Raw genomic sequence first — 12,453 nt, 5'->3', positions numbered from 1 at the left:
AGTTATTTACAGAGCTCAAGTCTTAACACTTGGTAGCTTTAATACTATGTTAACCCCCCCTCACCTCCCAAATATTTATAATTAAATTCTGAAGTTTTGTTTTATGTAAGGTTATGAATTTCAATGTATGGTGTTAAAAAGCCTTTTAAGTAATTTTGTTGTGGGGGTATTATTAAAGTTAATATAAATGTCATTTTTTTTTGCTTAGTTTAAAAAAAGTACATTATTATTTCGAAGTATGGATCTCAGCTCTGAGGATGCCTGTTTTCCTAATTTGGGGAAAATCGTCTAAACTGGATTTTTATTTTCTACATATTATATGTTATGAAATTACTATGGTTTTTGAAAAGTTGGTAGTGAGGAGATAGATATCCTAGGCTTATTTATTTAGACTTAGAAATATTTAGACTACTCAGATACTGGTCGTTGAGTGCAATGAAATACTGTGGTTCTCATTACTTTATTGATTTAATATTAACTTACATTTTGCTTCAGCTTATTCAAAGAGAATATACATGTTTTCTTCAAAAAGTAATTTAAAACACAGACAAGTGTATTTTAATAATTAATGGATCATGTAGTAATCTGATTATTACAGATGCTGTGCAGAGCAGTGTTTTAAAGTACTTGCAACAGAACTAAAAGTGAGGCCATGTTGTACCATATCAGGTGTTTTAAAAAGTCATGGAAATTGTCCAATTGTCATTTTTTATTGTGTATTTACACCATTTTGCATACATTTAATGACACACAAGTGATGAGACAAATGTGTAATTATCCCCCTAACGTGGAAGATGTGTTTTGTGTCGTTGTTTCAAGACAAATAACTTTCCTATGGAATCTGGACTCATTTAGGTTGGCAGAGTGCTGCAGGTCTCTTGTCCAATCTCCTGCTCAAAGTAGAGCCCACACTGCTTGTGTAGGGCTTTGTCCAGTCAGACCTGGAAAACCTCCAAGGATGGATATCCTGCAGCCTTCTGTGAGATTCCTCAGATGAGATTTGCCCACTGCTGTGTCCCAGAGTGTTTATCAGCACTAATGCAAAAGATAAGTAATTAAGTAGAACCTTGCTAATTAAATTTAAAGAGCCTGTGTAGTGGAGCAGTTCCCACGAAATGTGAGTGGCTGTTGGAGGTGCTACTTAACCCTCAGAGCTTGTGTTTCACTCCTAAACCCCAGTCTGTGCACACTGTGTAGTGTTGGTGGTAAACAAAATAAAAAGCTGCATGAAAGCCAATCCCTCTGAAGGAAAAGCAGAGAAATTACAACTGAGGTTGGCTTTTATAACCATTTTGTTTGGGTTTGCTTGAACCTTTAGTATTATAAAGGTTACTAATGGGCCATATCTAGAAAGGAATATCTGTTTCTTTTCATACGAACGTGTTTTCCTCCCACATGGTGTATTATATGTTGATGCTAACATTAAATTGTGATGTAATTGATTTAATAGGCTTTTGTGAAGATTTCTGACATCTATTTGAATATCTGTTAAATCCTAATAGCTTCTTTTTATTATCCTTGTCTTTTAATAGTTCGCTGCTGTGGATCATCACTTTACATTTTCTGATTATTATTTTCTAGTTTTAGCACTAAACTGATTTTTTTCCTGAGTTAAAAATAAGTATTTCAGAAGAGATTTTCTGAGATAAAGCTACATTGAAAATTGTTCAGTTTTAAGGCCTTATGACTGTGGTACTGAAGAATTGCATCATTTGCAGTCAGGTGTCTTTCTGTGACCAGTTCCCTCACAGGACACATTTCAGTTATGACAGCTGTAAAACATAAAGCAGCCTTGGCTTACCTGGTAATGATGGTAACTTAGGGATTCATTAGAGAAAGCAGTCAGCAGTAAAGGCTAATTACAGCTGGGGCTCAGGAATTGTATGACTCTGTTTCTATATCCTTCAATTACATAATCAAAAGATCTTTTAAAAGAGCTTGTCTACATCTGGTTTTGATTTTAAGGGTTTTTTACATATATATTCATATATTAACGTGTACTTACTTAATTCAAACTTCAGTAGAGCTTTTAAGCACAATCTTAATGAGATGTTATTTTCATTTTTATTTCAAAGTTTCAACTAACCTAGTTTAGGTATAGAAACTTCTGCTGGTGTGTTAATGTTGATCATGAGTGTGAACTTGGTTTCATGTTTATATATTCACAGAAAGGAGTGCAGACAATTAGCAGCAAAAAAGCTTTTCATAGTACAGTCTGTTGTGATCATGGAACATGTGATAGATAAACCAGCAAGAGCACAGGGAAGGTTTACTGATACAGCTGTAGTGACACATTTTCCTGCAAGGATCTCTTTACATCTTCTTTGATTTTTGACTTGCTAATAACATAATCAATTTTCAAATTACACTATTTGTTAGACAAGTATTTCTTTGGAAAAAGAAATATTTGTTAAAGAGAATTTTTGCTGTTTTCTGTGAGTGCTCTTAAAAAGAAAGTTTTTCCTGTAGGAAAAAGTGGTAGACTCTAAACACTTGTAATGCAGCATAGGGCATGTAAGACCATTATTAATTAACTTGACTGTATCCCAGTCATCTGGCAGCTGCTTCAGCTCATTTTTTGGTGATCTTTATCTAAGTGCAGTTATCACACTACCAAGAAAACATGTGGGGAAAACTGAGCAGAATGAAATGATATAATGCATTAGTCATGTAGGGCTTAGTTGAACACTTTAATAGCTGGAAAACTAAGATGTCTTTTCTTCAGCAGGTCACACTGATTTTAGCTGCAGTTTCAAACTAGTCCTACAGGCTCGTGCACATTTCTGTATCTGTGAGTTTTGGTTCTACCATCTGAGAGTTATTTCCATTACCTGCTGGAACTGTAACCTTCCTTTACCTGGCATAACTCTGAGCCTTTAATCAGCAAGAGTATGTGGCAAAGATTTTTAAGATTTTTGCATTGTTTCTTTTGAGATGTCTATTGTGTGGTTTGCTGCAGGCTGTCATTTTTGTCTGCCATCCAATGTATGTTGGCAGGAGGGTTGTGTACTAGTCTTTGTGTCTGGTCACAGAAAAAAATTCATGCATCTCAGCCAGACCATTTTGTTATTCCTTTAGAATTAAAAGCATATGAAACAGATGCAGCTTAATAAGTATCTTTTTTTATAAATAACATTTAAATAACTTAAAACAATAAAGTTCAAATACAACTTAAAATAAAGTTTAATGCTGTAACAACAGGAAAAGCATGTATAAGGATGGAAAAATAATATTGAAAGCTGTATGCCCTAACAGGAATTATACAAAAGATAGGATATGTTACATAAAAAACCTTAATATGTCTGAATTTTTGCTTCATCGTTATATAAAATGTTAATTTGTGAAAAGTGAGATGAAGTACGTTATTTATTCCTATTTTTATTTTACATACACTATTTGAAACATCTTTTAGAGCAGCATTAGGTATTTGTTTCATTAATAGATAGGAACATTTTGTGTTAGAGTAAACTTAATTTTTCCAAACTAGCTCTTTTATCTGAATACAACAATAAACATTTACAAGATTATATTTTTTTTCTGATCATATAGTTTATGTATAGGATATCAGTTTCTTGGGGGAAGTATTTAAAATACTGCTCAGCCTCCACATTTTCTATTGACTTGATAATCTGACAACTCATTCCAGCAGCCTTAAAGTCTGACATATTTTACACAACATTATCATCTGCTTATTATTATTATAGCAGCCATATTTAAGAAGCAGATAGGTTTTTTAAATAAAATATTATCAGATAATCAAGTAATGACTTATTCTTCAGGGTAAATTAATTTAAGAAACTACCCAGTTACAATGACTAAGATAATGATTGTACAACTCTTTAGAATTTTTTACAACTTTTAGTTACTAAATCTGGTTTTGTGTATATTTTCAAATCTTTTCATGTAGTCTCTTAAAAATAAACATAAATGCGCAAGTCCAGCTTGTTCAGTTTCTCAGTAGTATTCCAGCCTCTCTTGATATCTTGTCAAATAGTCTTCTTAAAATTAATCTTCCTGCTGGAACTAGTTCTTTATAGATCATTTGTGATTAGGATATTGCCAGAGGAAGAAAGTGGGATGCTCTGTGTTCTTTCTTTGTTTTTTTACCTTTCATTGGAACCCCTTTGTGGTTTAGTGTAACAAACATCTCCTTTCCTTTGTGTGTCCATTTTGCAGAAGCATATGTGTTATAGTGGTTTTCTTCAATCAGTTCTATGAAGTTGCAGTCCTCGTTGCAGACTTTCTGTTGAGAGTAAATAATAGAGTAAGATAAGTGCAAGTGTTCTTAAATATTTAGGGAAAATGGGAGATGCATTATAAACCCTGTGTATTATTAATATTTTAATAAATAAATTTGACTTCTGAAATCTGAATGTTGAATATTTTGAAGGAGTGTATAAGCTCTAATAATTGAATTTATTAAATGGGCGTAAAAGTCTAGTATGGGGTGTATGAGATAAGTACAGGATACCTTTTACTTTGTTAGGAATCTGTTTTATAAAAAACCATACAGATGCTACATCTGAAAATGTGTATCTTTAAGATTTTGTAGGGTGACTGTACACATAAGAGAAGTTTGCATCCATACCTTTCCATAGAGTCTTCCTGACTTGTTCATTGCCAGAAAGTATTCACTTTCCACTCCTTTGATTGCCACTATTCCAACTGCCACCGTTCGGATTTCTAGAATACCTGCAAAGGCACATGGCAAGGGCTGTAAAATGGTTGGTTGTTCTCCAGTCAGCTCAGAAGGTTTAGCTGAACTCATATTCAGTAATATTTCCGTGTTTATTGAGAATCTGAAGCAATTGTTCTTGAAAAATGAAAAAATTACGTGTATTCATGTGAAAAAAGGGCTAGACTTTCAAAAATCCCTGTATGTGATCGTGTCTGCGTAAAACTGCTTAAAAAAACGAATGGGGATAATTTTTGAGAACATTCTGAAGTTGTGATGTCAGTATAAAATTTTTCTATTTTCAAAGAATCAGTGTATCTTAGAATGTATCAGCCTCGTGGTTTCATTTGGAATATATACTCAGCCGTCAAGGTTCGCAGAATTTGTGTAAAGCCTTTATTTTGAAGTCTTGTGTAGCAGTATCATCTCCTTGGAAGAGTTTAAACCTTAGAACTTGTGAGTGATAGAAAACAGACCACACAGTGTCTTAAATAAGATAAAGTATTTGCCTGACCTTTGTGTGCTTTTATGACTGATTGGAGCTGTAAAGATACGTGTATTTGAAAATCATTAAAGGCTGCTCTGAGAACTTAGTTATTCAAACCCAGAAAACATTTAGTGTTGTTTTCTATAAACTGTTTTATTTTCATCTCCCTGGAATATATCTCTGTGGTCACTATGATACATTTAAGTTACCTGCAACATAAAAAATATTCTCATGTTAGTAAAAAAGAAAAAAATTAGCAAAGGCGAGAGGATGGTGCAAGTTATTAAGGAACACCAGGTTGTTTTCAAGATTAAATATTATTAATGTTGTCTTAAGCAATAGTTTAGAGCTATACATCTGAATTTGAGCCGTTTCCTTCCACACTGAGTCGCTGAGAGAACTCTGCCACAGCAACTGTCCTGTGACTTGTTCTCCAAAATGGGGTCTTTCAAAGGCAGCAACTCCAGGCAAATTCCAACGGTGTGGAGGAGACAAGTGAGCGACAGGGAGACAGAGGCACGGGTTCGATTGTCACCTGAACGATGACTTTCCTCTTTGAAAAAACATTTCATTTTTTCCCTTCCAAGTTTGCATTGACTTTTCACAGCCATCACACATACTAATAATTTTTCAGTAATTGGTGGGGTTTTTTTTTTTGGAAGACATTAAATATATGTGATATTTTTCCTTTCCTATACTTCTTTATATCGTGATGTCCTTTGCTTTCTTCCTTGTTCTGCTTTGCTTTCCTCCTTGATATTACTCATGTATCAGTCCTAGTCTGTATTGTTGATTTTTATTTCCTATTTTCCTTACCAGCTCAGTTACCTCTTCTCATGGTGTGTGCAGTGCTGGGCATTCGTCTTGGAGCACTTACACTTCTGTACTTCTCCATAATGCTAAGCCAGCTTTAAGTAAAGCTTTTAGACTTCTTTGACAAGTTCCACCCTGCTGCAGGCCTAGGAACAATTCTTACAAAGGGCAATTTGTAACTGAAACTAACAAAAATTATGTTAACTTTCATTTAAATTTCACTTTAGAAAAACCACAGTGAGGCTGAAAAACAGATGAACATCTGCATTTAGCCAAACAAAGAACATAACAGTGGAAGGGATCTCTGGGTCATCAAGTCCAGTGTTCTGCTAGCCTGGGAATTGCATCAGATAATTCTCTTTTCATAAACTTTGCCAATACTAAATTGGAATTGTTATTTCTTTGCCCCCAGTGTTTCTGCCGAGGGCTGTTCCAGAGTTTGATTTATTTTAATGGCTGCAGACTTCCTAGTAATTTGCAATCCACATTTTTTCAGTGACAGCTTATATCCATTTGCTCTTTTGCCTGTGCTGGCCGTTAACTTAAGGAGAGGTTTATTCAAAAAAAAATCTGTATTAGAGTTTTCTATTTATACAGAATTTTAAAAAAATGAAAGATTCAAAATGACTTTTTAAAACAAGTCATGCTAATAGGAATGGAGATTTCTTTGAGTAAGCTGATGTTGGCTGAAGTTACAGTAGTAAGAAATCCTTCTACTTTTAAAAAGGAAATGCCAAAAGGTTTTGTCCAAGGCAATATTATGATTGTTACAATTTTTACATTTTTTTAGATTTCTTTTTTCTGAAGTAGATGGTGACATTCATACTGACTTGTTGGAGTTATTTTATTTTGGTTTGGGGTACTTGTTTTTCTACTTTAGTCACGTATCTTCCTTTATGTACATAAACTATGGAAAGAGGCTATTAAGGTTGAGAAATCATACATTGCAGTTTATTAGTTTATCAATGTCATCATTGCAGTTGTATCACGTGCTTAAATTTAGTATCCACAGTAAATATCAGAGGTCTCTCACAGACCAGGAAGAATGATTTTGAGTAATATTCAATATAATATAGACAGAAATTTCAGTACTTTAACAGTTTTACAAGGTGCTTCTGAATATACAAATTTATAAGATGTCCACCTTTTCCCTGCACACCTGTTATGCTCAGCATAATTTTCAAAGCACAAGTTCTTTGATGAACTAGTTAATGGACTGTTTAACACTTATGAACAACATAATCTCTCTATGAAAACATCTAAACTACTTTTCTATTTTTTTAATTCTCAGCTTGATATATAAATACTTAAACTTTGAGGTTAAAGAGACGTGGATAATGGCAATCACTATCTCTTCCAATTATAATTTTATAAATTATATTTATTTAATAAAATTATCTTTTATATTATATCATAATTATATTACCAAAGCAGGAAATTACTAAAGAATATACCAAAGAACAAATCCATAAAATAGAGAATGTAAGTTATATTTTTCCCTCTTTGTTTCATTTCCTTTCAGTATTGCTATTAAGTCAAGGTTTCACATTGTATTCACTATATGACAGTGTAGTCATATTGGTCTTTGTTTATTTTGTATGTTCTTGGTACTCCATCCCTGTAAGAGAAGTTACAGGATGGTAAATAGACACTAGGATATGTCCTTGCAGGTAGGAACCTAATCCATCAGTAGGTGTCAAGGGAATAAAACTGTTCAACTAGAATTTTGGCCAACTGCAGATATTTCCTGTTTCTTCTATACTGTCTGCAATCATCTGCTCCTGGAGGTTCTTGCCAACAGGAAGTTGGGCTAAATTAAATTTGGAGCAGATATGGTTATCCTTATGCTCCGTGTGTCCGTGGTCTGTTACACGGTCAGGACTGTTACATCCAGCCAGGTCTGTGAATGTGATCTCTTTAGGTAGCTTTTTTTTTTTTAAAAAAAACCTCTTCTTTTTGCTCTTCTCCTTCGTTTTGAAGTTCTCTATCACTGCAATGTCTTTGAGACTAGGCAGGAACAACATTTGTGTACTGGAAACTAACCCAATAATCTCATTTTTCTTGCTGGAAAGAGCTTTGCTCCTGAGTAATTGAAGGTATTAAATTCAACATCACTGTAATATAGTCTAAAGATTAGCTTTGTAAGGATGGGAACATGAGTTCAGCAAAACTCACCAAAGCTAAAGATTGTTCTGGTATTCCATTTTTCACTGCCTTTAAGACATGAACTGAATTAAAATGTCTTTGTTTCATTGCTCCTCTACTGTGTAGCTGACCTTCAGTGTTCATGCTGATTCTTTTCAGAGGATTCATTGGAAGGAGGTAAATCTCTTTATTAGTAGAAAAATGGTAATAGAAGTAAACTCTCTATGCTGTGTTATGTTCATAGGCCATTTTATACATAAAGACAAAAATTTATACAAGAGAATTATAAGATTTCAGCTAACTCAGTGGAGGCAGGATTTTATCCCTAAGGTGGTTTCCTCAGAGCAGCAGGAGAGGTACAGTAAATTAAAATCTTTTCAGAAAAAAACTCCACACAGAAATAGAAAAAAATGACCAGGCACACACGTGAGATTTGTCTGTGCCCATTTCTAAGTGTTATTTTATGTAGCACCAGATGCTTCAGAAAAATGATAAAGAACTAAAATCTACAGTCAGAAGTTCTACTAAGGAAAGCCTCTTCTCCTCAGTCTAATACTGCACCATTCCTTGTCTTACATTAGCAATTCCATTCTTAGGTACTTCCTTTTGAAGTAAAGAGTTTTAATCCTTTCAGTCTCTATTCATGAAAAGAAAAAAGTTAGTTTGGATGGGAAAAGTTAGTTTCCCATCCAAAAGCTAGGATGGGAAATAGAAAATTGTTATATGTAGATTGTTTCATTGAAATACTCTTTTCATGCTCTAATAACCAAAATTGCTTTAGAGGCATGCTTAAATTGATAAGAAGTTGATGAGAAATTCAGAAGGCCAAACTTCAACAAGGTCTTAAATACCCCTGATTTAAAAATTAAAATGTAAACTGTGTTTTTCAGTAACTTTATCTAAAGCATCCCCACAGAAGTTCGGAAGAGGTTTAAGAGTAGACTTGAATATACCACAAAGTAACTGGGAAAGAAATCAGATTAAAGCCAGAAAGAAAAAAACAACAACCTAGAGATGGGCATACAAAATTGAAAACAACTGTAATTTCTATAAAATCAGCATGAAATTCCAAACAATTTTATATGGTTGCACGGTCAGTGTATCAAATGTAGCTTAAAATTCCTGTAGTGAGTGAACTTTCCTGCGGAGCTGAAATTCTGTCTGGTGTGCGTAAAAGACACTGAGCTGAGATGGGCTACAGTTTGTCTTTAGGAAAGATGACTGTGGATGATGGCAGCATTCTTTTTAACCACTTGGTGCAAATTAAATAACAGACAATTGATATCCAGTAGGGAGGGGAAAAAAAAAAGACAAAAAAAAGACACAAAACAACCCTTTAGGCTGACACAACAGTTTTAGTGGGTGAAAAATATATTGGGTTTTGGAGAAAATTTACATCACAGATGAGGTGAGTTTCCTGGTATTGTGGTCTGGAATGACAGTTGCTCAGTACTTTACAAGCAGGCATTTTTATGTTTGGACTTATTCCATAGTACCTCAGGCTGGATATTTATGGAGAAAAATGGGCGTTTAGCTGTATCACTGATACAGATTTGAGCATTCTCATGGGAGATAATTCTTTCCTGATAAGCACTATTTGATAATTTTGTTTGTTTTTAATCACCTATTAATCACTTATTAATAATTTTTTATTTGAGTAACGTGTTCACATTAACATTTTCATCTTCCTTTTATTTGCTAATTTTTTTTTTGCTTTTACAACACACTGTGACATTTTATTTGTTTTAACGAATCTTTGCTTTTATTGCTACACAATCCATTTACAGATTATATTAGAGTAATTTCTATCAGTATGCAGCTAGAGCTGAATAGGCAGAGTCTCTTTGTGTTTACCCATAATATCCTCAAATAACAATATCTTATCTATCACAAAGTAGTGAGAGCCTTGTGATTTAGCAAAACTGGGGCATTTTGTCTTTAATCGTTTTGCAGCCAAGGGGCTGAAAGAGCAATTGAAATTCTTGCTCCTGAGAGCTGTAAGGAAACCAGTGAGTGCTGCTCATGGCTGATGATCTAGCAGGCAGCTCTAACCTGTCCAAAGAGGTTTTGGAAGAAAAGAGGGAGCAAAACCAGCGAGCTAGGGATCTTTTCACATGGCAGGGAGCTGCCCCACTAGGCCAGGTGAGATTGTTCGGGAAGATTCTGGCAGAAATTTTGAAGTACACATTGTGTTCAGTCCCTCATCAGCTCTTTCTGCAGACATTTCCCGTGTTGCAGGTATCCCCTCAATGTCTGTCATTCCTGGGCACTGCTCCTCCATTTGTTAGAGTTTCTGTAGATACTAATTTAAAGAGAAATTTGGACATCCGTTACATTTTTCAGCAAGGCCAACAGCAGTTTCATCCCAGTGCTTTTCTATTCTGTCAGGTGCATTTGTTACAAGAAAATGTTTAAAGGTAAGGTGGAAACCACTAAGAAGACTTTGGTAGTCTTCTAAATGCTGGAAAGAAGGAAAGGAAAAGTATGTTTTTTAAGGACAGGAAAGCAAAAGCTAGTATAGAAGCTAGTTGTTATTATTTTCTTTTTAAAAAATAACTAACAGATAATATATTTAATACTGATTTTTAATATAATCTAAATTCTTTACAATGCCAAATTTTGTGTGATATGTACAGCACTTTATTTCTTGTGGCCTCTTTATGCACTGAAGTAATAAAAAACAGTCTGTTGCTGATTTCTAGGGGTAGGGAGGTTGACAGTAGTTTTAGGGCACTGACAGTCCAGCACTTGTGAGGAATGTGTTTGTGCAACACCCTTTCCTGGGCAGAATTGTCTTAAGATAAAGTATGTGGAATCTCAAATAGGGAAGGAGGAGGCAGAAAAGACTTGGATGGAGAATAAGTCAAAACAAAATGAAACCTCTAAATTTCACTAACTTGTGTTTTTAATTAATTGAATTTAGAGCACATATTTATGAATTCCAGTGACCTTTGCAGATGGTTCAAGGCCAAGAAAAATGATCTCATTGTTGCTTACACCATTGAATGGTATTTAATGTAATTTGTTCTTTTGCTCTGGGATTTAATAAGTTAATGTCTGTGCCTCTTAAAGCAAGAAAATGCAAATCTCAATGGTCAATCATACAGTGTCTTGGAAAACTTTCCCAGTCTTAGTGTGTGTGTGCATTTGGTGAGCCAGCACTGTAAATACCTTCATGAGCTGGCTTATTAGTTTTTCTGGAAAAGTCTATCAGTAAAAGGAATGGTTTCATTGGACAGTTTTGTAAAGTCATTGGTTTCAGGAAACATTACCCCTTTCTATCTCTTTTTTAAAAATAGTGGCTATATTGTTAAGTATTTGTATGTGTTTAAGTTATTTTGATTCTTTATAATATTTTTAAATGTCAGTGCAACAATTTGCGTGCTCATTCTCTCTCAAACATAAAATCTAATGGTAAAGAAGTTACTGTGAATTAAAGTATTAATTTAAGATACTTTGTAATATGACTTAATTTTTACCCTTCCTATTGTTAAATTAAAATTGATAGAAAGTAGAATTTGCATTTGTGTTGTGTACTTTCCTTAGCAAGAGCATGAAGGAGTTTCCTGGACGGTACCTCAGAGAACTTATGTTTATAAGCTTTATAAGCAGAAAGGGATATACAAGTGGATGTTTTAATGGTTTTCAAAGCAGAGATGAAATTTTCTCCTCCCCAGGAATTTTCTATCTATGGATATGATTTTAATGAACAATTAATTATGGTAACAGAAAACAAGTTGGTACATACATTCACTATCACTTTGTTCTTTTAGCTTCTCCTTGTGATACTCAGAGTTTTGATTAATGGCTTAACCACATATATGTTGTTGTTTACAGCATGGACCAATATGGAAGGCTAAAAAAAGCTTTTATTTAGGGGCTTTGTGCTGTATCCATGTGTGCATTTGCTGTGCATGTGTAGAATATCTGAGGCACTGTAGAGATGAATATGGCTGTAAAAATGATCTGCACATAAACAATGGATCTGTCAAGGATTTTCAGGAGAACAGTTGAAGCTACTGCTTCAGCAAGGTGCCAGACATCTGGATATCATGGATAAATATTCAAAGCACTCAAAACTCCTGTGTTTGTCCTGTGTGTAATTTCCAAGCAGGAATTGTAGTTGTCTGAGGAAACACGATTAAAGGTAGGGAGATATTCCTTGAGGACTCAGTGCAGCATTTTGTTAAACATCCTCAAGTAGCAGAATTTGCTTCTAAGATTTAGTCCATGTGCAGAAAATATTTGATTAAGCACAAATAGCTGATGTTTAATTGCCTTTTTGCAATTCACTGGACATAAAAACAGTGGGCATATAGAATTAAAAAGAAAA

General features: G+C 34.3%; 1 protein-coding gene across 2 annotated transcripts in view; it reads right to left on the bottom strand.

Moving 5' to 3' along the window:
* Positions 1-428: 428 nt before the first annotated feature.
* The window catches only part of FGF7 (fibroblast growth factor 7), a 31,385-nt gene continuing 19,360 nt past the window's right edge, over positions 429-12,453 (bottom strand). For both annotated transcript variants that reach the window (XM_064668839.1, XM_064668838.1), the window contains 2 exons: positions 4,589-4,692; positions 429-4,243 (listed from right to left, as the gene is read on the bottom strand). In XM_064668839.1, coding sequence (XP_064524909.1) covers positions 4,049-4,243; positions 4,589-4,692 — 299 coding nt within the window. In that variant the 3' untranslated portion in view covers positions 429-4,048. The remainder of the gene's footprint in view (positions 4,244-4,588; positions 4,693-12,453) is intronic.

This window comes from Pseudopipra pipra, chromosome 12 (assembly GCF_036250125.1).
Source record: "Pseudopipra pipra isolate bDixPip1 chromosome 12, bDixPip1.hap1, whole genome shotgun sequence".
Classification (NCBI taxonomy): Eukaryota; Metazoa; Chordata; class Aves; order Passeriformes; family Pipridae; genus Pseudopipra; species Pseudopipra pipra.
The sequence above is the reverse complement of the archived record's forward strand: the minus strand, read 5'-3'. Positions and strand labels throughout refer to the sequence as shown.